This window comes from Agelaius phoeniceus, chromosome 11, assembly GCF_051311805.1.
Source record: "Agelaius phoeniceus isolate bAgePho1 chromosome 11, bAgePho1.hap1, whole genome shotgun sequence".
NCBI lineage: Eukaryota > Metazoa > Chordata > Aves > Passeriformes > Icteridae > Agelaius > Agelaius phoeniceus.
The window spans coordinates 8,256,483-8,283,552 of record NC_135275.1 but is presented as its reverse complement, the minus strand read 5'-3'; the positions used below and the strand labels follow the sequence as shown (position 1 = coordinate 8,283,552).

The 27,070-nt window shown below is 44.1% G+C and overlaps 1 protein-coding gene across 4 annotated transcripts in view; it reads left to right on the top strand.

Annotated features, from left to right (window-relative positions):
- The first annotated feature begins 365 nt into the window (after positions 1–365).
- STAB1 (stabilin 1) overlaps positions 366–27,070 on the top strand; it is a 53,758-nt gene continuing 27,053 nt past the window's right edge. For all 4 annotated transcript variants that reach the window (XR_013183950.1, XM_077184805.1, XM_077184806.1 and 1 more), the window contains exons 1-25: positions 366–451; positions 1,515–1,650; positions 7,060–7,196; positions 8,637–8,752; positions 9,837–9,922; positions 10,950–11,019; positions 11,824–11,919; positions 12,362–12,478; positions 13,213–13,409; positions 13,595–13,728; positions 15,377–15,504; positions 15,718–15,809; positions 16,723–16,845; positions 18,292–18,438; positions 18,975–19,037; positions 19,633–19,746; positions 20,134–20,187; positions 20,998–21,078; positions 21,351–21,509; positions 22,386–22,448; positions 23,777–23,878; positions 24,778–24,864; positions 25,184–25,295; positions 25,806–25,989; positions 26,173–26,266. Coding sequence is in view for 3 of the 4 variants with exons in the window: in XM_077184805.1 (XP_077040920.1) it covers positions 1,570–1,650; positions 7,060–7,196; positions 8,637–8,752; positions 9,837–9,922; positions 10,950–11,019; positions 11,824–11,919; positions 12,362–12,478; positions 13,213–13,409; positions 13,595–13,728; positions 15,377–15,504; positions 15,718–15,809; positions 16,723–16,845; positions 18,292–18,438; positions 18,975–19,037; positions 19,633–19,746; positions 20,134–20,187; positions 20,998–21,078; positions 21,351–21,509; positions 22,386–22,448; positions 23,777–23,878; positions 24,778–24,864; positions 25,184–25,295; positions 25,806–25,989; positions 26,173–26,266 (2,637 nt within the window). In the remaining variant the exon portion in view is untranslated. The remainder of the gene's footprint in view (positions 452–1,514; positions 1,651–7,059; positions 7,197–8,636; positions 8,753–9,836; positions 9,923–10,949; positions 11,020–11,823; positions 11,920–12,361; positions 12,479–13,212; positions 13,410–13,594; positions 13,729–15,376; positions 15,505–15,717; positions 15,810–16,722; positions 16,846–18,291; positions 18,439–18,974; positions 19,038–19,632; positions 19,747–20,133; positions 20,188–20,997; positions 21,079–21,350; positions 21,510–22,385; positions 22,449–23,776; positions 23,879–24,777; positions 24,865–25,183; positions 25,296–25,805; positions 25,990–26,172; positions 26,267–27,070) is intronic.

The following is a 27,070-nucleotide window of genomic DNA, read 5'->3' as shown; positions in this document are numbered from 1 at the left end:
AGCCTCATTCTTGTGTTTCCATGGCCAGCTCAGGGCCGTGACTGCAGCCAAGAAAACACTGTACAGCTTCCATTCTCTATAAAAGTGTCCCCACTGCCCACTTGTGACTTTCCCATCCCACCCAAGCTGGCTGAGCCATGGTGTCTCTGCCTCATTTTGAAGACCTTCAGGGTACCAAATGGTTTCCAGAGCAGCGTGAGCCCTCTGACCTTGACAGGGTGGCACCAGTTGGGCAGCGACAGTCCCAGGGCTGCCGTTGTCCTGCGGCAGGACAAGCGGGCTGAGCTGTTGGGTTGAGCTGTGGGCTGGTGCTGCTCACATGGGTTGCAGTGGATGGTTGTGTGCCTTATCTGCTTCCTGTTAGTGCAGGATATATAGCAGGGCTGGCTGTTCATCATTCTGCCTTTCCCTGTAGGATGAAGGCAGAAGTGAAGCACAGCTAACGGCAGCAGTAAGTACAGCGCTTCCTATGCGCCTCGTGTGTTACAGCATGTGTGTCTTTGTGGGGATGCAGGGGCAAAAAGGTGGTAAAGCTCTCATTATTTATGTAAACACAAGAATGGTTCCATGTCCTGGTCTCATTTTGGCACCTTCATGTGCTATTAATGGCCTGAAAATATGAAGGTGCCTCATCACTTAGCGAGATTTGCTGCTAACAGAAGCAGTCCTTAGACTGCTCAGGATAGTGGGCTCTCTTAGCAGGGCAGGGAGACAAAGAACATGGAAAATCTGTCAATAATCAATTATTTGTAAAATTCAAAAGGAGACTATAAATTGCAGACTGTACTTCAGGTTAGTGTGTATTTTTTTAAACCCTGTTTTGGGACTTTTCTGTTCTGAGTGCTATGGAAATGCTCCTTGGATTCATCAAGCTGTCAGCAGAGTGTTTGGAAATTAGAAATTTTGCCATTGCTGCCATAGCATCAGCTTTTCTTGCTGAGAAAGTCAACTGTTTAAAATAAAAATATCAAAGCCTGCCCAAAATGCTTGATTGATTGATTGATGCAACGTGCTCCATTCCTGTTCTGTCACTCCATTGCTTTGTTCTTGCAATACTTTGGCATAGGCAGTGCCCAGCTCTACCTTCACTTGGAGGTTTTATGGACATATTCACATCAGTGGCAAAAGGAAATTAACTTACCCTTCATGAATTTATGGTATTTAAGTTTGCCCGTTGCATTTGCCTTCTGTTAAGCATACAGTTAACCTCTTTTCATTCCAATTAGTTGAAAACTAAGGATTTCCTTCCTTCTGTTTTGAACTGATATGTAAGAGGAAATCCGTAGATGTTCCTGTTTTCAGTAAACCTTTTACTTAGGAGTTCTGCTTGTGCATTTAAAAAAAGAATGGAAAGAAAAAGCTTGTGTTGATTCAGAAATCACACTAGAAGTAGCAGATCCATTTCTGAAGGCTTTGCAGCCAAAAAGCACAGTGCAAAAATGCTCTCTCCCTGTTTACTTTTAACCTCTGGTTTGTCTTGGATCTGATTCTTAGTAGGCGGTGTTATCTTACAGAAATTGCAGCCTCTCTCGCCACCCCTTTTGTGTAAAGGGTCCTGCCTGTAAAAGCATGAAAATGCATCCTCCTGGATTGCTGTTTTTCTTCTTAGCAGCATGCTTCACTCCCACAGCTGACTGCCAGAGTCAGAAGGTAAGTCTGCGGATCTTTGTTTAAATGTTCATTGAAAAGTTCTTCACATTTGGATGGTAGCATGTTAGGAAATAGTCCTCTCCACAACTCATTTTTTTTATTTACATTTAGTTAGGTGCAGAATAAAATCAGTAAAAACTGTAGGGCTGTAAGGTATCTTCTCTGTAGTCCAAACTCAGGAACTAAATATAAGATTGAAGGGAGCTGCTTGAGTTTTAAATCAGATTAAATTTGTGTCTGTGTTAGGCATTGAACTTGAAAGAAGCAACATCAGAGGGAAATGCTCAGCATCTTTGTCTTCTGCTAGTTTCAGTATGTGGGAGAGGAACTTTGTATCCATCAGGACAGATCCATAAGTTTCCCAGGAGAATTTTACTTTAAAATAATTTTTAAAGTCTCATCAATTTGTCCCTTTGCAACAGTTTGTTTCAAGTACATTTCCCAAAAGCTCCTCAGCAAGGATTGTGGAATACTTTCCATTTTATTTCAATTTTGTTGATTTTCTTCTGATTCCTTCCCCTCCGTTCTTGTGTTTAGCAGCAGCACCTAGGAGAATGTGTGATACCTTTGTAGATCTGTTCTCTAGACTCTGTGGTGAGGCAGCCCAGTTCCTGTGGGCTGGAATTCACACTAATTAATTTTATATTGTCTACTGCCATCCCCTTCCTTGTGTCCTGCTGTTGGAGGAGTGAACTGGCCTGCTAAGCCTGGAGTTGTGGGGGGCATTTGGAAATTCCCTGGGGATAGGAAACACCCTGTGTAGGGTTGTCTTGTCTTGAATGACACAGCAGGGCCTTGTGGGGAGTGGACAGACCTGTGAGTCTTAAGGACTTGATTTAGAAAAAGCCAGAGGACTGGAAAGATGCTTCAGTGTCAGACCTTTATGTGGAAGCTTCTGTATGGACTGTCTCATGAAAGGGCCATAAATGAATACTGGGAAGGCTTGTAGGATCATTATGGTGACTTGAACACAAACATGAAGTGTTTCTAGGGGAGGATTTGATCTGTCTGGAGATGTGGGTTCCAGGCAGATGGGTTTCAGATTGTGTTCAGAGGCATGGGCTTGTGTCTTCAGCTGCTCTAAGGTGAAATGTAAGTCTCTCTGCATGGAGACACTCTGTTGATCTCTGTAATCATTGAGGAGTCTGGCTTAGCATGAAACAGTTACATTGTTAGGTAGTGAGTACCCACTTACAGAGAAGTTAAATGTTTTGAATCACCTCTGGAGCAGCTAACTTAATCCAGGAATAACTCCCTTTTGGAGTTTTTTCCTCAAAAATTCCCTCTTTATGGAGAAAGAGAAGAAACATTTGTAAGGTTATAATGGGAGATAAGGAAAAATAAGGATCTAATGAAGCTTTCTCTGGCAGTTTAGAAAACCCATTGGATCTGATTGGAATAAAAGTGCTGTGATTCCACAGGAGGTTTTTCTTGGCTCACAGGGCCATTGAGAGAGAAGAGAGATTGTGTGCTGCCTGTTTTTCAGTGATGTTACCCCAGGGCTCAGCTTTAATGGTTCAAACATGACAGTTAGTCTGATTTGGTTTTTCATACCTCTTGCTGTGGGCTGGGGAAGATGCAGCAGATGTGAGAACCATGGAAGTTTTTCTGCTGGGAGGAGGCCAATCCCAGGCTGTGCTGGAGGAGGAATGGTGGGAAATGAGGAGAGTGGTCTGAGCATCCCCATGTGTCCAGTGCTCCACAGCTGAGATGCTGGGAAACCCAGGGCAACAGTAAATCTCATGTTTTGTGATCTGTGAGCTTGATTGTTCATCTTCACACTACAAAGTGTCTTCCTTGAACAAGTGTGAAGAGTTTTTGTGTCCAGGAGCTGCTGCTCTGTTCAGCTCAAATGTTATTGAGAACTTCTTGGGGAGGTTCATGACTATAATGACTCGAGCATGTGTCTACAGCTCTGTTTTGTAAAGGACAAATGCCCTGGAAACTTGGTGATTCATTAGATAATGGCTATTTCCAGAACTGGCTCCCAGGATTGTTGGAGCCGAGCACTGACGTCCAAATATGTTTTTCTTTCTTCCTTGAGATTTTTACCATGCAGAAGGATTTGTGTTGTGGTTTGGGAGGAAAAGATAAAGAGTGAAAATGAGGGGAATGAAACTAGCCCTTACGAAATACTTCCCAGCTTATTCTCCTGAGGTGGAGTACGAGAAATGAGCGCTTGAGAAGTGAGGGACATCTGTTCAGAGAGGAGGGAAGGAAACACTGCAGCATCCAGAAGCTTCTGTGTGTCTCAGCTGAGTGCAGAGAACAGTGGCTGCTCTTGCACAAGCATTTGAGTGCAGGGAGAGAGTACAGCACGGCCTGGAAGACAGAGGCACCCTGGCTCTTAACTTCTTTTGGCTACAGCTGGATGTCTTCTGCTTTAAAAATTTCATTTTGGAGATATTTGAGAGCATCAGTCCTCCTTTCCTGTTCCTTTGTACACAAACTGTGACCCAGTCCAGGCTCACAACATCACCTGATCAGAACAGTGACTGTCACCAGGCAGCACTGCTGCATCACAGGGACAGATATTCCCTCTTGGCACTTCCTTTCCAGTGGCTTTGCACTTAGGAACAGCAGTCAAAGATGAGCCCAAGGGAGCAGTGCATCATTGTTTTCCATGAGGCTGTGCCCCAGGAGCCACTTCTGACTCAAACTTCTGTCTGTCTTTCATCCTTTCCAGAATCTGAGTATCCAGACTGTTGCATTTATGTCCCTTGATTCCCTCTTCTGCTTTCCTAAGAAGAAAAACTCTCCAGAAAATGACTGCTTCATCAGTTCTGTCACTCAAATTAGAAGGGAAATATTTTTTTAATACTTTTCCACTCAGCTGTTTTCTTCCTCTTTCCTCCTGCCTGTTGCTGCTGACACAAGCATATTTCCTTATAAAAAGGGGAAGGTCTTACTGGAAAGCTGCCTAAGCTTATCTAGTGTCCCAGTAGGGTAGAGGGGATTCCACAATAACTGTCTTGTCTTAGAGGTCTGCAAGTAATTAAACATGCCAACAGGGAGGAATGGCAGACATCCACCTCTCCCACTCTTCATTTCCATTGAGAAATGGAACCACATTGATGAAGGAAGGAGAAGGGAAATAGAATAACGTGTGAATAATGGTGTCTTCCTGCACCATCGTGATAGAGAACTCATTTAATGGCCCAACTGTGTCTGATGCCTGAAAGTACAGATGAAATAGAAGGTTGGAGAAATTTAATTTAGTGTTTTGTGCTCTGTTTATTGGTCTTTTTGATACAGATAGGGTGGCTCAGATGCCTGGTAGAGGTTTGTGGCATAATTCTAACTCACAGGAAGGAGTCCACACTTGTATTTCTTGCTCAGGCATCTTCCCATTCCTTTTTCTGAGGCATTGTCTCAGGAAAGGCTAATGCTGGGATTTGGTGGAACCAAAAAGGCAGGAGCTGTCTGTTCTGTGAGACCCATGTGCCTGGCTTCAACTGGCTCCTTTCAAAAGCCCAGCTTTAATCTGGAGCCCTCATTTAAGATCCAATGAGATGGCTGACCCCATCAATGGCCCTGCTGGTCTTTAGAGTCAGAGTACTCTGGAGGCAGCACCTCCTTTGTTCATCCATATTGTTTGTTCTTTTTCTCTGCTTTTCTCCATGAAAAACTGGAAATCTCCTCTGCCTGCTCTGTGCATAAGGAACAGCAAAGCTGATCTCTGTTCTGCTGGATAACATCAGTAAAGCTGGTGCTCACAGGAGAGATGGAGTTGGTGGATCTCAAATTGGTTTTGAGCTCTTTATACTGCAAGGGAGTCCTCGACATAAGAGATTCCTAGGGATTCTGCTGCCAGGGGAACTGGAGGTTGCTGTATGGTAGGAAAACCTCAGAAGCAGAACTAGAAGTTAATATCCATGGGAAGGGCAACCATAGCCACAGAAATAATTTCCTTCACTGGGCAGCATTCTTGCATGTATGGCTGCAGAAGGTGGATCCATAAACACGAGCAAAAGCTCAACAGCTCCAGTCAGGGGGAAGGAGTCAGGAAATATTCCAGGGATATGTCCCTGTGGACTTGAGACTTGAGGGTTATCTCTTGGGAGGTTTTCCTGTCAGGGTCTTCTGCCTATCATCTGGGAGGGCCTTCCTGAGCTCTTGATAACTGATGGGAAGCCATGGGCTTCCTCCCTTGCCTTGAGGCAAATGTATGTGTTTGGGCTTAAGTTCAGAGGAAACAAAACTGAGATTGCTGATGGGAATCCAAAACAAGGAGTTCTGGGGACAGGAGGGCTGCTGCATTAGCAGGATTGTTCAGGATTGGCTTTAAAATTCCAGATCAAGGCCTCTCCCAAAATTTGATACAATGTTTTTATTTTTAGAAAATACAATGCCTGTAGAGGCACAGTTGAGATGAGCTCTGGGTTTTTTCCAGTCAATGACCTTCTGGAGCATACACAGCTCATGCCTCCCAGCTTTTCTCTGTCATCAGCAGTGGCAAATACTGTCTTTTTCAAAATTACCAATGAGGTTTCCATGCAGTTGCTTGTTTCCAGAAGTTTAGAAATTCAAGGAAATGCTTTTGGAGCAAAATCACACGTTTTAATGACAGGTTGGCATGTGATGATGATCATTCCCACTTGAGGCTGTACTTTGTCATCTGTGTTTCTCTTGGAAAAGCAAAGCTGTGCAGGGGTGCAGGAAAGGAGGAAAACCAAATCCCTAAAGTCATTCTGGCTGGGTGGAAGGGCTTACTGATTTATTCACCAGCCACGTGATGTATCCAAGTGTCCTACCTGATCTTCATGCCAGTGTTAATGGAGTCCTTCTCAGCTCGGGTCAAAGCATTGAGGTGTTCAGAGAGATGCAGAGCACTTTTCCTTTCCATCCATCTCCCTGTGCCTCCTCACAGACAGTTGCCATGAGAAATATTTCTGTGAGCAGCTTCTGGCTCTGGGAAATAGACTGAACTAACACAGTCAGCTCTGCAGATCCATGGAATAGCAATGAGCTGGATTTATCAGTGGCATAGAAAAGATAAATGTTTTGTGGCCTTTTAATTCAGTGTCTTCTGGCAAGGGTTATTAATTTAGGGCTTGTCCTCACACACCACTGTCACATGTTTGTAAAAGATCAGCTGAAATAAGCAGTGCAGAGTTGTGGTTATTTTAAGAATGGTTAGAAATTTTGCTGTGGGTCATAGGGGAAGGATAAGATAGCTGTGATCTGCCCTGATCTGTTGCTTCTAGCTGAGATCCAGTAGATCCAAGCATGCAGCACCTTGGCAGGAGGGTTTAGTCCATGGGAGAGTGTGCTGCACTAGCCACTGCCCACCCCAGTGATATCTAACTCATGGTGCAACTTGATAAAGATATTACAAGATTGGCAAGATAAGTGCCTGGGATAACAATTTAATCTGGGGCTATTTCCGTGCTGTTTTTTCTTTTTAAGTTAAAATCCATGCGATGCAATATCAAGACAATGTTCACCTTGAATACAGCGTGTACTTCTTGTGCTGCAGTGTCTAAAATGTTCTGTCCAAGAGGCTGGTCAAGGACCACCCAAAGAACAGGGGTCAAGGACTGCAGGTAAGGCCTGATTCCTGTGTAATGCTTTTGGTGCAGCCCTTCTATGCAGGGAGCAGTGTGCTCTTCAGGAGAACACACACGTGGTTTTGAGCTGTAAAGGTCCATGGAGTTCTGTTTCAGATGGGTTTATGGCCCCTATTATTGTTGCTTTTGTCTCTCTGCAAATCCCACAGACTTTTGGCTGGGCAGGTTCTATATACACAGAACAAATTAAATGACAATAACCTTTTAACTTGCCCCAAATAACCTGGGTTTGTTAATCCTGCTGTATAGCAATTTAACAGAGGTCTGTCTAGCATAAAAACCTGTTTCAGACCCAGAATTCCTTAGTGGCTTATTAAGAAAAAAAATTAATGATAGTTCCCCTTGTATATCCTCCCAGCTTCCAGCAATAATCCTCTGAACTTTTAACCTTCCTAGTTCACTTTATGACAATTGCTTGTTCATGTGTTCCTTGCTCATACTCTGTTGAGTTTGGCAGGTAGGAAAAGGATGAAGGAAAACTGAATTTACTAGGAGGCTTTTGTAAAATGAAACACTATAGATTATTGTTTGTGTATGTATTCAGTGGTGAATGTTAACTGTTAATATATAGACCCATTGTCTGCTCTTTCTCTGATTCCCTCAAAATACTTTAAAAATAGTGGTGGCAGTTTTGCAGCTTATAGCAGCTTTTGCACACACACAGGAGTCAGATGGAAGCCAAAGCAGCAATGCTATTGAGATAATTTCCAAGTTCCTTTTGGGAAGGATGTGGTGCCAAAAATAAAATGAAGTGTAAGAATAATGTGAGTCTATGCAACTTTTCTGAGTGTTATCTACTCTTGTGGTGGTTGTTGGACAGACCCAAGAATAGTTTTGTACCGCGTACGTGCAGAACGAGAGGCACTGCCACCAAGGACTCACCCTGTGTGTGGAGGGGAGGGATGATGGGTTGAAAAGAAGATGCTTCCTTGAGGGATTTAAGGCATTTGTCCAAGATTTAATAGAGAATCTGTGAATAATATGGCTATTAAATCCAAATTTACTGCATTTTGATCTGGAATCTTCAGTAAAAGACACAAAAGGATGAGTCCTGAAAGGAGATTTTGTTCTTTCAAACTTATTTTAGATGTGGAGTTGAATGCTGAGTCACCCTACCTTTGTTTCTGTGCTGTTTAACCCTTCAGCACCCAAGGATTCCATCCTGATGCAAGATCCTGTCTCGTGCCCAGTCCCTGACAGGTTTCTTCTGACCAAACTCTGAGGCTTGAATGAATGGGCCTCTTTAGAGAAGACATAACTGGAGTGAAACCTCTTGTGTGTGTGCATGGAACAGGGGATGAGGGCCCTGCCTTCCCTTCAGAGGCCAGGGCACTGCAGTGGGATTGCCTAGAAACCCTCCAGCAGGCCTGTGCTGGGTTTGTGGTATAATCATAATCTTGGATTATTCTTTTTAAGATACTCTGTCAAGTTAGGAGAAAATACCCTTTCCCTGCCAGGGTGCCATCACATGTGTAAGAAGGAAATTGAGGAGAAAAAGTGCTGTCCAGGATTCTGGGGTACAGAGTGCTATGGTAAGTTTTGGGGTTTTTTACAACAACCTCCAGCTGTTGAACAGGTCAAACTATTTAATAGGAGGTATTAAATATATATTGAGGTGATTAATTTTCATTATTTCTTGAACACTCACAAGGTCTCCATTGTTTGTCTGGGAGCATATCTGTCTGTTCAGCACATAATCTCTTTGCTCCAGATGAGTTGAATCCCCTTACATTTAACACATAACATAACCTCCTGTGGTGGAACTTCCTTTTGTCTCTTCTATAAAAATAAACTTTTGGAAAGGGATGTTTTTGTTCCTCTTTGCAAAAGTTTCCAAAGGAAGAGGAAGATCTTTCTGATATCCCTCTTGTCTGCAGCGCGTGTGCCACGTGTGCTGCTCTATACTCTGGAGTCAGTCAGCTATTCAGCCACAGAGAATACTTAGCAATTCCAACCCAAGGTGAAAGTAACAGTCCCAAAACTCCCACTCAGATTTATGCCAACTAATGAGAATTTGTTTTGTCTTGTGTCAAAAATCCAAAATCAAGATCTACTAAGCTTCTCACATGTTTGACTGAAAGAATATGGAAAGGCCCCCTCCAGTTCTGCAGAAAAGGGGAGACTGTTTGAGTGCTTGAGCCTGTTCTCATAATAGCTTTCAATAAGCAACTAGTTTCATCAGAGAAATCACAGATTTCAGAATTATCAGAAATAGTCCTCAGAATTTGGAGGTACCCCACTCTAAAGATGTGGAGACCCTGTTTTTCTGGGCACACTTCCAGCGCTCCATGAAGTCAAGGAGAGCTGAAAATGCTCAGTGGCTTTGCAAAGCAGGCTCCTGTCTGTTCCTAGTTCCAGAACTGCCCTCACCTCTCAGTGCTGCTGGCAGCAGTGGCCCAACCTCAAAACATGTTTCAGTGCCTTTCTTGAAATTTAGTTAGGGCTTGTTGGGACTTTTCCTTAGACCTTTCACCTCTGGGCCAGTGTTAGGCATGCTGGATGATTTGCTGGTGAATTGGCCTTTGTTTTGTACAGCTGGAATACCTGGGCCAGGGGGAGATGGGAAGGTGCTGGTTGTTCAATTTAATCTCATCTGTCCTGTCTCTTCCCTGCTAGAGTGTCCAGGAGGCTCTGAAAATCCCTGCAATGGCCATGGGACATGTTTGGATGGTATACAGCAGAATGGGACCTGCATCTGCAAGGTGAGGGCATGATTTTCTCTAAGGGTGATGTGCTTTGTCAGAGGGAGTTGTTTGTGTGGTGTCTGTGCAGGAGCTCTGGGTGGAGGCTGCCCTTCTGCCTGGAAGGCATTTGCAGCTCCTCTCATCCCAGCATCAGTGTCTGTGGTTTTCCTGCAGCATTGCTGTTGTCAGCAATAGCACTAAAACACTGTTGGTGATGGTGTGGAGCTGGGAAGAATCTCAAGGGTGAAATAAGGAAAGAATTGCTTTAATTTAACCCCTGATCAGTTGAAATAATTGTATCTGTCTGCAGCTGCAAGTAGCCCTGAGACACTTGGCTGTTAATGAGCTGTACCCAGTTAAGCAGAGGCTCCCTCTCTCAGGAAAAACGGGAGAGATGAGAAAGAATTTAGGGTAGATACTTTTTTCTTTTTTCTTTACTACTCCACACTTAGTACAACCAAAGTATAAACAATTCCTGCACACTTGAATTGAATAGAGTGATGTTTCTAAAATGTGTAGTGTAATTAATCAGTGTTAGACTTTCCCTGATGAACTGTATATTTTTGCAACACCCTTAATTAACAGCTCAAATCCTACCTCTTGGACTCTTGTTTGAGAAAAGTTGATTTTGGATTTAACTCAAAGACACCTTATATCAACTAAAATGTATGCTGAAAGTCCCTGACCCTGTAAAATCAATGTAAAAAATCCCACTGGTATTAATGAACTCCAGATCCCTTTTTCAGAGAGATATCAGGAGCCAGCTGGAACTTTCCTGTCTGTCTGTAATTAGGACATTATTTGCTCAGTGCCCAGCAGAGTTTCCTGGCATTTGCATGCCCTCTGTGTGTCAGCTTACACTGGGATCTCCTTTGCCATGGGGGCTGGTTAGTACTGGAGCACTGAGCAGATCAGTTTTCTTCACTGTGTTGCTTCAGATATCACAGAAAATCAAAAATGGGGAGAGACTTGAAACTATAATGATGTGTGAAACAATAGAGCGATACAGAAAAATAATACCTGACACATTTTGGGGCCCTTCTAGGAGCAATACAGTGGGTATGGCTGCCAGAACTGCAAGGATGAAAATCGTTTTGGCCCAGACTGTCAGTCAGGTAAGAACAAGTCATTCAAGTGAAACCTCTACAAAAATAACTGAAAACAAGGAAGGAGGAGGAAGAGGTTGAGTGAGGAAGGTGCTGAAGAGGGGGAAAGTGGCAGAGAGCTGGCAGTGTTCAATAGCAGGTGTCTGGGTATTTTGTCTTTGTGCCCTTCTGCACTGTCCCACTAAATAAATGATCCTCAGTCTCTCACTCAAACAGTCCATTTTTCCTATTGTAAATCTCTCTCTCCCCCCCTTACCCAGGCTGTCCCACTTTCCTCTCTCTTTCTAGCCAGGCCATTACCTACATCCCTAAAACAACCCACACTCACTTCCCAACTGTTTTTCAGACTCCTAAAACAGCTCCACTTGTCTCCCAGCTTTTTCCTTCCTTCCTCTATAAAAACATGATTACACACCATGCTGCCTCTCATGTATGGCACTTTGGGAAGTGAATTATGGCAGTGCAGCCTGGCTGTTACAGGAGCCCTTTTTGTCTAGCTCCTGCTTCCTTGTGTCCACACATGTGAGATAGGTGTGACCTTGGAGGTTGTACCCATGTGTTAAAACACACGCCTGAAAAGCTGGTCTAGGTCTTGCATTCAGAACTGCTCTTTATCTCATCTTCTTGAGCCCAGGACATGCAATTTACCCTCTCAAAGCTCTGGCTGGCATGGCCATATTTTAAAAGGAGCTAGTGGATTATTGGTAGGAAATCAGGATGCCAAGTGCCAGGGTAGCTGGCCAGTGTGTTCCTGGAGCCCTGTGCATTGCCTGGCAGCCAAAGGGCTGAAGCTTTGTCTGACATCCCTTGCAGAGTGTGACTGTGTGCACGGGGAATGCAACAGCGGCGTCGCTGGGAATGGGAGCTGCACGTGCTATGGAGGCTACACAGGCCCCAGGTGTGACCAAGGTAAACACACTGGTAGCTGCAGAGGGGCTGGGAGAGCAGCCCTGTGATGTGGGCTTGGGTGTCTCTAAAGGGGCAGGGAGGCACTGAACAGGTTGGGAATGTAGAGGAAAGATGATTTGAGCACTGGAGATCAAGATAGAGGGAAGAGATGGGGTTTACTGCCCACTTTGTGACAGGGATTAAGATGTACCATCTCTGTATGCCTCTGTTCTTTCTCTGGACACCAGCTGGACCTCTTCTCTCAGCCTTGGGGGGCCTTACTACCTAGACTGCCAGGAACTTAGAGCTGCCTGCACTGCTCATATCCTCTGGCATTTTTGCCAATTTGGGGTCCTCGGAAACCACATTTGCCTTTATTTCCAGATATTGTGTAAGGTGAATTATATCTCCTACCAGTGCCCTACATGCTCAAAGGGAAACTCTCTTTGCTGTGTGACTGCAGAGCTCCCCCTTTGCAAAGGTGTGACGTGCGAGGCCAACAGCGAGTGTGTGGTGAGGGATGGGACAGCCCTGTGTGACTGCAAGCTGGGCTACAGAAAACAGGGCAGCACTTGCCAAGGTGAGAAACTTCTCTGTGACCCTAAATGGTCCTGTTTGGAAAAAACCTATCACACTGCTATCTGCAGAGGAGTTTGATTACTGTGAACACAATGCCTACTTCACTGCAGAGGTTTAAGCCCCTTTTTTTCAGGAATACCCATAAGATTAAAGGCTAAGCTTTTGGCTCTCCTTTCACTTGGTCATAAAAGCAAGAAGTGAATTAAAGTTGCAAGTTCCATCCAGCACTCACTTATAATTATGCACTAAGTAGTGACAGCAGGATGTTGGTGAGTCTGAACCAGTTAAAATAATGTGTGGAGTCCAAGGAGTTCTTCACTGATTTCAAATTTAAGGTTTTGAACTGGTTTCCTTAAAAGAACATTGATAAGATGCATGTGATGAGCTAGCTATGGATAGATGTTTTCTGGCGCTTTACAGGTTTTGCTGACCAAACTGCAGTTTCATGTATCCTCAGATATGATGCAAATTCAGAACCAATCCAAGCATCCTCTGTCACTCACACTTCTGTTACTGAAATAGTATGAAAAATGTGTCATCCAAATTCCTCAGAATAAAAACCCCCAAATGTCTGCTGTTTGGAATGATTTCATTTCCCTGTGAAATTTTAGAAATTTAACAGTACAAATTCCTTATGCTCCATTCTTTCCATGCCTACAGTGTGCTGTGCTGAATTAAGCGCTGTTTTGAAAACAGAAGTTTGGTTCTGCTCACCTCTAATCTCTTTAATTGCAGCTCAGGATCCTTGTGCTCCTTCTCCATGTTCTCCCTTTGCTGTATGTAAAGTTCTTGGATCTCGTACGTATGAATGTACCTGCAAAGAAGGATTTCAAGGAGATGGAAAGATTTGCCAGCCCATCAACCCTTGTGTTGACAGCAATGGAGGCTGCCCAGAAAACTCTACAATTTGTATTTACAGACGTCCAGGAGAGGTAAGGCAATAACAACCAAAATTGTCCAGGGGAGATCTTCGCATGAACTGATGAATGTGCTGGTCAAATCTGCTCTCCTCACCTCAGATTATGCAAAGGGAAACCAGACAGCTCTTTTGTAGGATTACTCACAGGGTAAAAGATGGTGAATACAGCTCTATGATCACTGTGTTGCCTTCCCTTAGGCAACGTGTGTTTGCAAGCCTGGGATGAGTAGGAGACCTCCTTCATCCGAGTGTTTGGCATTTCCCAGCGACTGCCGGCAGTACCATTGTGACCTGACTGCCACGTGTGAAATTAACTCTCAGGGGACTCCTAGGTAAGCCACTTTGAAAACTGCAAATGAAGAAGCTTTTTCTGCAGCTAGAATGGAAACTTGGTTTGGGTGAACTGAATTTTGAAGAAACTGATGGTGATCTCAAGACTACAGGCCAGAGTCACCCTTTGAGAAGAACCTGTTTGTAACAAACCTATTGGAAGAAGAGTTTGACATCAGCCATTGTAAATTATTGCACATGGGTCACAAAATGCTTTAAATCTGGGGTGGCAGAGTCTTCTTTGATGTGAGCTGGAGGTGTAACTCCCCAAGCTAGTGGTGGTAGAAGTTAATAATCAATCATTAAAAGGGAGATGTGTGGTTATTTGCTCACATTTGTGCATATTTGATAATAAGGAATAAGACTTTGTCTCTTCTCCCAGTCAGATCTGTAAGCAATAAATAAATTAGAGTTGCAGAGTGACAGAGAAGGGGTAAGTTGAGTGAGGAAACACCAGACCTCACGTAGTCCTTTGCAGCAAAACTACAAGTTTGTACCGCTTAGATGAGAAATATCATTTTTGCATAATGGCTTCTCAAACACCAGAGAAAACTTCCCTGAGAATTTTACATGTTTTCAAGAAAAGGTAGAGCTTCTCTGAGACACTGAGGAGGGAAAGAGCAATCCCATCTCCTTGATCCTTCCTTCTCCAGTGCTGCTAAAACTATTAGCATCCACTTGCTCATTGTGTGCTCCAGGCCAAGACTGAAACACCGTGGCTTCCCTTTCTGAAGATGTGCTAGCACAGTTCAGGACACAGTGTTCAGTGCAGTCCCTGCCTTACAGATCTGTTTCCCAGCAGCTGGCACTGAGCCCTCTGAGGCTGGAGTGGAGTCAAATTCCTCCCCTGTGTCGCATGTCTTTGCATGGCTGACACAGAAAGAGCAGAGCTGATACTTGGACAAAGCCCAAACGGGAAAAAACAGCTTTGGTAGTCTCTGAGTGATGACTGCAAACCCGTGTGAACCAGGACAGAGATTTTCACATGTAGATAAGCTTTTCTGGAAAAGTCATTAACCTGTCTGGGCCCCTCAGTGAGCTCCAGATGAACTGTAGCTACCTGGTGTGCTTGGACTGGCTTCTCACTGCAGCCAAGGGGTCACATAGGAGCTGCTTGATAGATCATCACTTAGCCTGTGGGTTTTACGCATAACCTCAGATTTTCAGATGCTGAAATTACTACAACTGACTAAATATCTAATTAAAAAAGGTGCCAATAATTATATTGTGGCAATCTGTACTCTGAACTTTAGAGCAGACAATCCTTATGTCGTTTGTATCTGAGAAAGATGCATCTCCATTCTCTTTGGGTAGATACAAATTGGCTTTCCTGGCAGAAATGTGAATCTTTTTTCCTGTCACTCAGTTTAGGCAGAAGTTACTCAGCATCCCTGGAAGAGTTCAAGGCCAAGTTGGGTGGGGCCCTGAGCAACTGGTCTAGTGGAAGATGTCCCTGCTCATGGCAGGGGAGGTTTGAACTAAGTGATCTTTAAGGTTCCTTCCCACCCAAACCATTCTATGATTCTAAGATGTGAGAACTGGGATTGGTCTTCCAAGTGTAGACACTGACATGTTGTTCTGCTTGGCAATTGTTGAATGTGTTGCAAACTGGTTTACAATGGTTTGTTATGTTTCATCCTTGCCTCATAGCTGTGTGTGCAAAGAGGGGGAGATTGGAGATGGGAGAAGTTGCTATAAAGATCTCTTGGGTGAGATAAATCAGCACAATTTGCGAGGAAGGTTTATAAGGAAGCTAAACGTCGCCAAGAAAATGTTTGGTAAATGCTTTTTTATTTTGCTTGGGGGGTGGAGCAAGCTGGGGACAGGGTAGCAGTGCCAAACTCCCTCTACTTCCTTGTAAATGAATACTTGTTGCTTGCACCAGGCTGATACTGTGTAGAATGAATTGTGCTGTTAACAAGAGAAATATTTTTATTGCTGTGGTTAAACCATCACTGCCTAACTACTTCACACTGCCCCTCATTTTACAGCCTCTGGATGCTCAACACTGCTGACTAAATATGGGCCCTTCACAGTCTTTGTACCATCCCTTCTTCCCATTCTTGATAGAATGGAATTCAATGTAAGTTTTCTTGATTTTAGCAAATTTTTCTCTTAAGGTTCTTTCCCACTTCAGGTCTGCAGCGTGTAAAAACTGATTGATACAAGAGAGGAACTTTGGCATGCACTATTTCTAGAAATCATCTCTTGGGAATACTTTTCATTGTCTGGTTAAGTTGTAGCCTTATAGAGGATGTTACATCCCTCACATTTTTAAAAACTCCATTTCTTTCTTCAATACTGACAGAGGTTTTTTTTGTTTGTTTTTAATGTCGGGAAAGTCACTCTTATGTAAGACTATTATTAAAGCTTTAAGTACCTTTTTACTATCTGAGGGTGTGATTTTCTAAAGGGGCCAACTTTTACACCAAAATATTGGAATTTCAAACTATGGTCAAAAATACTAACTTCTGGATCCATAGAAAATATATCAGGAGAGGCCACCAAGTTACCTAGTCGACCTGCTCCCCCAAGGATCAGTCCCACCTAAATCATTTGACAAAAAGTGACAGAAGATTGTTCTAAAAAACAGCAATGATGGTAAACCCAGAGGAAGTTAAATGTAATTTCAGCAGATTAGACCACCTGCATGGTCCAGCATACGGAAAGATTGCACTCGGGGAGCTTCAGCAAATTTTATAGTCTGGAGCATACGAGGATAATTTTTAATTTGTCCAAGTCCAATAGGTTTCTGTCCAGGGGATTCCTCTAAAGTCACTTGCAGGTTAATCAGTCTCCCTCTTGCATGTGCAGACAAACATGAGGGTTTTGCCAGGGTGCTACTCCAGTGAGTCAAAATGAAGAGGAAAGCTCAGTCTTGTATGCTAAGAATTTCTGTGTATGTGTTAGCTGGGAGAAAGGTGATGTTGTGGTAAACGAAGTTTTTGAAAGAACCTGTCATTTTTCTTTTTTTATGTGGGCTTTCCTCCCCAAAGGACACAGCTGCTGAGCAGTTGTGCAAAATGCACATTGTTCCTGGTCTGCATTTGATAGAAGACATGATAAAAGCCAAGACTATGTGGACCTTGTCAGGACATCAGCTGACATTCACTGGCCAGGTGAGGAACTCCTGAAGGCCTGGGGCACTGTTTTCACATGGAACAGGCTGGAGCTTGAGCATGGTTTCCTTGAAGGGCTTTCTTCACCAGAAAACCTTTTTCTGTGATCAAAACAAGAAGCTCCTTTGTGTAGTCCAAAGCAAGGTGATTTAAGACCAGACACCCCAAGCAACCACATCTCCTGTCTCACAGACAACCAAGAATCTGACATGTGAATGGTCTTTCCATGCTCTCTATGTGCACTATGCTCTGGAGAAGAGACCTCTTCCCTACACCATTATCAGCTACAATATCCATGTGGCTGATGTGGAAGAGGCAACACAGTCTCCCTTCAGACTGAATGCTCCCATGGAGTTTGTGTGCTTGGACACAGCCACATGATGAATATTTCCTCTTCTAGTTTCTCTTTTCCTCTCTATTATATTTTTCTTAGTCCTCCTAGCAAAGAAGCTTTCATTGTTGTGTTCTGACATGGAAGGTTCCTTTTTCCTTTTCCAACTGACTCACATTTTCCGGTATCCACTGCTCTCTCTCTCCATCCTGGACCTTTCCTGCAAGCCCACAGGTGGCAAGGGAGAGAGCCCTGTGTTTCCTCTCTGAGGATCCAGCCTTGGCCTTGAGGTCTAGGTCATAATACATCAAAAGGACAAAACACTATTGGGAGCAGGGGAATCCGAACTGAGTGTGTCAATGCTCCTTTTAAAATTCTTTCCTGTTTGTTTACTTAGGAGCTTTTTGATCTGGGAAGTCTGCACTCCCCTTCCTTTGTTTCAGACTGAGTCATCAGTGATGTGAACTGAAGTTTAGGGCAGGGAGGAGCAACTCAAAGTGCACATGGTAAAATGAAAAGCACAGGAAAACTGTGCTTCCCTGGACTTGAATCATGGCTGCAGCACCAAGGCTTGGCTGCTTACTTTGCAGATTAACCTTGGGACACCCTCCCACACCAGGCTGCAGGGCATGGATCCATACAAAGTGGAGGGACCAGACACCTGCCTTGTAATTCAGTGAGCCTGACAGCTCTGGCTTTGTTATGAACACTTCTTGTAGACACAATGAGTCAATAAAAGCTGCAGTCAAAGCTGTACTTCCAGGATTGCCTCCAAATCAGCTATGTGGTGGCCAGGGCATCCTTTTGTGATCCAGAGCTGTGATCAAGCATTGCTCACACTCAAACTTCATTCTGTAGCAAGGTATCCCAGATGAGGTCTTTTTTCTGTATTAAGACTTGAAAGTACCACTCAGGATCAAAATATCACCCAAACTCAAGTAGAGTGGGGTGCTTGTCTTACACTCAGGCCATCCCTTACATTTACTTTTTCAAGAGTAACTCTGGCTGTCCCTTCCCCTTGCTGAGCCATAAGGACTGGTTTATAGCTGTATCATGGTAACACAAATGTACTGCAAGGAAGAACTATTATTATTATTATTATTATTATCACCCAGACATACATCAAATCTTTCCGGTATCAAGATCTGCCGGGGGAACTGTACAACGTCTTGCAATCAAATCTCCCAGCAGCCAATGGCATTATACATATTGTCAACAGCCTCAGGAAAAAGCCCAGCCCCGACAACCTCAGAAACCCACAGGTACAGAAGCATTCATATTTCTTTTCTTTTATTGAGCAGCAGAATAAACACTTTTTAAAAAGCGATTTTCATCATTAATCTTCCAAATCAATGAGGGTTTTTTTTAAAGGAAAAAGGCTATTTATTTTGTCTCCATTTCTGATTAGGCCTGTTAGGTATTATTAAAATACCTTTAAAGTACTACATAAGCCAAATAAAAAATCTTGCAATGATGCTTTTGCAGTGCTTGGCTGAGAAGAGAATTCTACTTTCATTAATAAAATCATAGCAAATGAGCTCTTCTGCTGCTGTATCTTACAGAATATGTATCTTACAGGACTAGTATTGAAAAGCATTTTTCACATAAAAATCAAACTAGGATCTTCTTTAATTGGTCTGTAGTGCATTAACAAATAATCATTAGATTGTGCCCATCTCTTTGAGGATGATGGTGTCCTGTAGATCTTTACATGCAAACCACAGGCTTGGCCTTCCAGTATGTGCTCAGACCTGGCTTCAGACCCAGCCATGTTTTTCCTCTTTGTATCTTCCTGCAGAAAACCATTGGTGAGATCCTTGCCTCAATGGAGATTTTCAGTAGATTTGAAACAATCCTGGAGGTAAGCAAGTTTGTGTCTGCCCAGGAAGCTGAGGTATTGCTGCTGTACAAAGCCTGCTGGTGATGTGGGGGGAATTTTGAACAGCATTTAAATAGATCTCAGTGGTTTGGCTTTCTTTCTGGATCTTCTATTCTGTGCTGTTTTTGGTCTTTATTTTCTTATTTTACCTAAGCAAATGTAATGGAAAATATTGGAGTTTTCACATTTGTAGGGGATCTGGCACAAGAGCAAGTGTACATGCCTCTTTCCCATCTTCCCCTTGTCCCTGCAGAGTTGCTCTCCACAGCATGTTTAGCTCTTGATCACAGTTGAGTCTCTCTGTGTTTAAAGCATGCAGGGAACATTAGTCTGGGACTCCCTTGTTCATATTTGCTGCATTCCCACCAGTGGCTTCCTTATCCCAGCTGTGGTTTTGTGGCACTTACACTTCTGTTCTATCACACACCTGTCCCTTGTGTCCAGTTGCCTCTTGCACATTTTGCTTTACAACAGCTCTGCCTTTAGTGAGCTGTTTAATATTTCCTCTCACTTCCTGCTGGACCCCCCTGAGGAACCCATGTTAGATCCATGATGAAATCTTCTGTTGCTTTTGCAGAACTGTGGCCTGCCTGCAATACTGGATGGACCAGGCCCCTTCACTGTGTTTGTACCCAGCAATGATGCTGTGGATCGGCTGAGAGATGGAAGGCTCATTTATCTTTTCACAGAGGTGGGAGCCCATAGTACTGTCAGGCATCCTGAGCTGGCCAAGTTGCACTGGGCTGTGCTGGAATGACTTTGTGCAATGGATCTGGTCATTGCTGAAAGTTGCTCTTCCTGGGGGTGGCTAAACCATGTCTTTGTTTCTGTAAGGCTCTAGGAGAGAAGTGGGGGCTGATGGAGCTTACAGGTTAGCCAGATTGCTTAAATCTGGTGTTTGACTTTCATTCCTCACCCAGCTTTGGGCAGGGGAAAATGAAGGAACTTATTCACCAAGTGAATTCACTGCTATAGGCACTGGCATTGTCAATCTCTGATTAGAATAAAATGTAGTTGCCTCCTCTTCCTCCTGAGCATTGAAGGGATATCTAATTCCCATGTTCTCTTCTTTCCTTAGGGCATCAATAAGCTTCAGGAGCTGGTGAAACATCACATCTACACTTCAGCAGCGGTAAGGCAGGCAGCTCTGAGCCCAGAGCTCCTTCAGACCAACCCCTTAGCAACCCTTTTGTCTGGCATAGAGGTCACAGTGTTGATGACTTCAGTTGCTGCTTCTTGGACTTCCCCTGGAGGAGCAGAGATGTGACTCTGCAGGATCTGATGAGGCAAAGTGTTTGCCATGAAAGGAGTTGCCAAAAGGGACAGCTGTGCTCTCTCTCCATGAAGGAACTCTGAGTTTTCTGGAGTGTTGGTGCTCCCTAGTTGGATGGCCTTTACAATGAAAATATTGTCCAGTAGAGTTTGCTGCAGGACACAAAAATAAGAATTGTCCCAGTTCTCAGAACTCTCTACTCAAATAGTTACATTTCTAAGTACAGAAGCTGCAATTTACTTTTTTTTTCTGCCTTAGAGCTAATTTGCTCAGTCAAAATATGTTCTCTATTATGCTTCTGGCTGAACTTTCATTGTTTATTGAATATGTCCTAGAAAAAAACATTATTAGTCTGACCCTACTTGCAGCTGTATTAGCAAGAGACCATGCTAGTGAGACTTGATTTCAGCAGTGCTGGACAGTTACCTAAACAAGGAATGAAAACCAAGGCAGCTGCCACCAGCACTGCTGTGTTTGTGGTTCTACAAACAGTTCACACAAAGTCCTGGATTACCCTCTGACCCATTGCTTGTTTTTATGGTATTTCATGAAATGTAAACGTTAAGTCCCCTTCAGAAGTTTCTCAAGTGGCAGGAATCATGGAAGGATTATGTAAGCTACACTGAAATGACCCTTTTCATGGTACCACCCCTGTGTGTTTTATTTCAGGTGACTGTAGAGCAACTGATAATGATGCCACACATTGTTACAATGGCCAACCAGATACTTACCATCAACATTAGTGCAGATGTAAGTGTGAATCAAAGCCCTTCTGTGCTAAGAGAAAGTCTGCATGTGGTTCTGAACTATGTGGTTTCAGCCAATCTCTGCTTCCTCCTCCTCTTAAAAATCTAGACTTAACTGAGATCATTGAATTAGTTTGCTTCTTATCCAATCTGTGACTCCACAAAGAGGCTTGACCATTTGTGTGGTTGCCCTTGATGCTCTGAACCATCTGTTTCCCACATTGGCTTTGTGTAGTTGATCCTGTCTAATGGGCTAAATTTGTGTTTCTGCATCAGGGAAGAATTCTGATGGATGAATCAGGAATCCCCTTAAAAATGCGAGACATTGTGGCTTCAAACGGTATTATTCATACTTTGGATGGCATCTTCATCCCTCCTTCAATCATTCCCATTTTGCCTCACAGATGCAATGAAGAGCAACATAAGATTGTGATGGTAAGTCATCTCCTCCCATTCTCATGCTCAAGCACAGCTGGTGCTTGCTGTGCACCCCACGCTCACCTGGAGGGCCAAAAGCAAGCTGTGTAAACTGCATTTGGGAAAGGTGGTCTGAGAGTTCCCCTGGTGTGAACTTCGGCAGCACTGCCAGCGTTTCTTCTGCTTGCACTTGGCACTGCTTTCCTGTTAATCAGCAAATGTTCCTTGTAGGTTGTTGTTCTTTCCATGCCCCCATCCTTCCTTGGATTCCAAAGTACATTTGCCTTTTCCTTTATGTGATCTTCTTCCCACTAGAGTTGCTAACTCGGCTGACAGTGCTTTGTTCCCACTGGTGTCCTGTAGCCTGGGCAGGAAGCAGGCATTCAGGACCTACAAATGCTGTGCAGTATTCTCACACAAACTATTTCATACACCTTATTTGAGGTGCTTGCTCCCCAGTTTGATAGGTTACTGAGGAAAGAAGATGAGGCTCTGAATAGCAAGAGGTTTGGGGAGACACAGTGAATCCCAAGGGGCCACAGTGAACACATAACTTGGTGATTCAGTGAATCTTACAGCTTGGGTTCCCAAAGCTGCTTGGATTCCCAGACATTTCCAGCCTAGCAGGATGCCTCGTGGCAGAGAAACTCAGAGAGCGCAGACAACCCCAGCTTCAGGCAGGTGCAAGCATCTGCTTGAGACACATGAGAGATTTCATTTAAGTGATAAATTTGGCTCATTTCAGAGCATGGAAACTAATAGTAGTTAAATATTTCAGATACATATTGTGAGGTTTTGGATATATGTACTAGGAGCAGTAGCTCTGTACATTCTTGGCATGGGGAAGGGGTTCCTTTGAGAAGATTACATTTTTGCCTCTTCTTTTCTTAACAGGGCACTTGTGTGGATTGTGAAGCCCTCAACAACAGCATTTGCCCACCTGGCAGCAAGGAAATGGTAAATATTTGTAGTTATTTCTGTAATTTCTTTGCATAATAACAAACAGGCACACTGACAGTTTCTGACTCAAGCCACTTTCAAATAAATAGGGAGCAGGAAAGGCAGGCAGCAGAGAGGCTTGTTAGAGGGTATGTATCCAAGCTTTGTGATCCCAGATTGCTGCCCACTCACTGCTCTGTGCACTCTCTTATTCTGGAGTCTGCTTGCTGAATCAATGTGGAGCATGGTGAGAAATTCTGGTCTAAATGAAATTGTAGACTTGAAGCTTTTAGCACTTCTACTCTGCCTCAGGCAGAGTTTTCCTGCCCACAAGCAGGGTTTGCCAGCTGCTCCAGAGTCTCAGAAGCAAACCTGATTCCACAAGTACCATCCAGTACTGCCTCTGCCTATATCACAGCCAGAGAATCACAACAACCTTTCTGCTCTGCAGGGGGTGAAAAACAGTTTGTTCCTGGCCTGTGTTCCCTGTTGATTCAGAGATGAGCAGAGCTAGCTGAAGGTGGAGGAAGGAGGAGTGCTGCTGTTTGGGTTATCTCATGCTGAGGTTAGCAGAACAGCAAGTTCCAGGAAATGGCAATGTGAAGGCCAGACCCAAGATGTTGTTTGTGAAAGACAGAGAGGTGCTCACTACCCTTAAACTCCTGAGTGTCCTCTGAGAGGTCTGACTTTCAGGAGAACTTCCTAATGCTGTCTCAGCATGGATGTCTGAAGTAGAGATCTGCAAAATCACCAGTCACTCATTTTCCTCTCTGACTGAGGCTGGCAAAGTCAGAATCACCTGGGGCCCAGTTCTACCTGTGCCCAATTCCAAGACAGGTCACTGAGCATTGTTCCAATGTTACTTGCAACCCTTCCTCTTATGTCTTCCTCTCTTCATCTCGCCTTTGTCTTTTTCCTTCCCTTCCTCACTGTCTAATTCTCTCCTTACTCCTTCTATTTCCCACTCTCCCTCTCCTCTCCTCTCCCCTCTCCTCTCTCCCATCTCTTTCCTCCCCTCTTTCTTACCCTCTATTTCTCCTCCCTGCCATCCTTATCTCCCCCTTGTCTCCTCTCCCTCCCTTCCTTCCCCTGTGCTTGCTCTCTCCCTTATCACAGATACTATTGTTAGAACTAAAGGGCAGCACCTTGGCTCAGGCCTGGGGACTCTTGGGAGCAGGAGGAGGCCACTGTGTGCCTTGGTCCCTCCTAGGCCTGCCACAAGTGTGTGCTGCTCACCTTGGCTCCCCAGTGAACTTCCCCAGCTCAGAGATAGGCACAGCTGCTCTCTGCAGCAGAAAGAGCCAAGGGGAAGGTGACAGTCCTAGCAGCTTGTTTTGTTTGTGCAGGAACCAACGCTGTCCCCAAAGGAATGCGTTTACATCCATGACCCCCAAGGCCTGAATGTCCTGAAGAAGGGGTGTGCCAGGTACTGCAATCAAACCATCACGGTGAGTGGGATGGAGGAGCACATTCCCTCTGGGACAGCTCAGCTCTGCCCTTCCTCATTCACCAGGAGCAGCTCTGACTCTGAGTCAGGGGGCTGGATGGGAGCAGAAGGAAAGCTGTCCCCAGGACATCACATAAACGAGCTAGGTGCTTTTTGTCCAGGAAAACAGAGGGTACCAACCTACTGCAGATGTTAGAAGGCAGCTCAGTTAAACCTGAGTGCAACAAATAAATAAAATAAGGAAGCCATGATTGTGTAGTGTTAACTGGAGTGTGCCAGCTTTAGCATTTCTCCCAGAGGAAGCTGAGCACAGAGAAAGTGCTATAAGCTGTGAAGTGATTGCATCCTGTTTATGAACCACTGTCAGATGGTTCAGGAAAGTCTCTCTTAGTGAATTTATGGACCTTGTATTTGTCTGCAGCTCCTGAGCTCTCGCAGTGCCAACTGTATGTAATGATTTGTGGTTGTTTCATGAAATACTGCTGATTGTTTGTATTATGATTGTTCTTCCTTTGGTCAATCATGACAAGGCCTGTAATCCAGGACTGCTGCATCCCTCTGCAGGAATGCAGTTCTGGGCAAGGATAAAGGAAAAGTGAGTCGACCAGTGCTATTAAAGAATTAAAAGTTCATAAAAAACTTGCATCCCATGTGTTGAAGTCACAGAGTAAGCAGAAAATAATGGTTTGTTTTGAGAAGAATTGGCTGTGAGCAGGAAGAGGGTCATTGAAAAATAATTTAGGCGCAGGAGCTCCTAAGAAACACAGATGCTAAATACAACATTCTCTTTCCTTCCATGGCAGAGACAAGGACCAGAATTTGGGAATTATGAGCACAGGAGTACTCCAGGAAATTCTTGTTAAGTCATGTCATACCTTACCAATTTTGGTTTTTTTTCAGAAACCTGGATGCTGCAAAGGGTTCTTTGGTCCAGACTGCATCCCATGCCCTGGGGGATTTTCCAGCCCATGCTATGGCAGGGGAAATGTAAGTGTGGGGGAACCTTCTGCATTGCAACAAGCAGGTGCAACAGTGTGGTTTGAGATAAGTACAATTCAGAGTTTGTGCTCCAGGGATAAACCCACAGAGGTGGTAGCAGAAGATCCAGGGAGAATGGCACATATTTAGTGAGAATTAGGTCATGGCTGTTGGACACAGCTCTTGCTGTGTGGGATCTTGTATTACTACCACCACTCTTCAAAGTCCTGTTTGTTACTGTGTGTATCAAAGTACCTTTGATGGATGTTAATGCCTTGGCATTTCTCTAAGTTTCAATCACTTTGTTTTTTTCTTGTTTTCCATCCAGTGCAGTGATGGCATCCAAGGAAATGGCAACTGTCACTGCTTTGAAGGTTTCAAAGGCACAGCCTGCCATATCTGTGCAAACCCAAACAAGCACGGCGAGAACTGTGATGAAGGTTAGTAACTCTGATGGAGAGACCAAAGGAAAATTTAGAACAAAGATAATGGTACAAATTCATGTATATTAGTTTCCATTCTGGCAAGACCAGCATCATGAAAGAAGTGACAAAAATCTCATCATGTGTGTCCCTTCAAACAACACTGGAGAAAACATTTGATATGTTTGATATGACAGTGGTGATGTCTTGGAAACGTCAACCTAATTTAGATCTCTCTTGTTAGGGAACAAAAGAGAGTTGACAATGACCTTGAGCTTGATAGCCTGTTTTGAGTCTGTTCTTACAGCCTATAGAAAACATGGACCCAGGCAGTCGCAGGATCTGTTCCCTGGCCAGGCTTAATTTGTGATGGATGTCTGTAAGCAGACATCCCCTCTGCCAAAAAAAAAAAAAAAAAGGAATGATTATTTGGTGTCACAAGAGATTGTGAAGGAAAGTTGGAAATCTACAATTGTGGTGGATTCTGGGCTTTCTGTACTCACTGATCTTACTGCATGTCCTTGACAGATTGTGGCTGTGTCCATGGTGTCTGTGACAACAGGCCTGGCAGTGGGGGGGTGTGTCAGTCCTGGTCCTGCAAGGAAGGCTACACTGGGAAATTCTGTGACAAGACCTCCAGGAACTGTGGCCCCAGTGGGCTGTCCCAGTACTGCCACCAGCACGCTGTCTGCAGCCTGAATGACACAGCAAGGTCAGTCTGTGTGGCATGTTCGGGGCACATTGCCATTGTACATGGCTGCCACCCCTGTGGCTGTGTGTGGCTGTGTGCTTGGTGCACAGCATGGTTTGAGTGACTCAGCCAGCCTGCTAGTCATAAATCTGCCTGCTCAAGGGACTGCTCTACCTGTGTCCCTTTTGTGTTTATACTTTTAAGGTGCATCTGCATGGATGGATACGAAGGGGATGGGTTTTCCTGCCAGCCCATTGACCTGTGCAGTCAGCCAGAACGGGGAGGCTGCTCACAGAATGTAAGTGGGCTCAGACTGTGAAGTGTGGAGAGACAGCTCCTCTCAATCAGTGCAGGGATCCAGGGCTCCTGGGACTGTTACAGATTTTGTGGGCTGATTTTTCCTGTCTCTCAGATGAGGTGGAATAACAAGTGCCTTGGCATAGTCATTGTAAAGATGTCAGTCATTGAGCTGGTACCAAAATGTGACACTCCAAGGATAGTTTGGCTGGTTCACACCAGATATTTTATCAGCCACACAGATTAGCTGTACAGATAATTTTTGATTTGCAATGATATTCCCCTCAAGCTCATCCAGCATGTGTTACTTTCTCTGTAGCTTAACTGTGAGATCCAACAGATATTCCCAGTAACCATCAACACTACATTTGTATCCATGTGGTGCTTCATGTTGGAAATTACTGCCAAATGGTCAAACCTCATCATAAATTAGACCCTTCAGTCAGAGGAAGACATTGGGCCATATACAAGAGAATAGGATGGCACTGGATACAAAGTAGGTCTTCTCCTGAGGGAGATCTGCCATCTATCATTGATTCCATCCCAGACAGGAGATTGTGGTCCCCCTCTTCAGGGAATACTTTATTGTGTAATGGAAGAGCTTTACACGATGATAATGAATGCCCTGTGAGTTCTGAGCCACCTTAGACAAAAGTGTCTACCTCTCTGAAAACACAAAATGTTTCCAGAATCACTTTATTATGAAGTTTTCTATGACTTTTCTGGAGAAGATGCTTCCACCCCCCATCCCCAGTGCTGGAATCAGAGTTGGTTAGTCAGAAATTCTCCACAGTGTCAGGAAGGA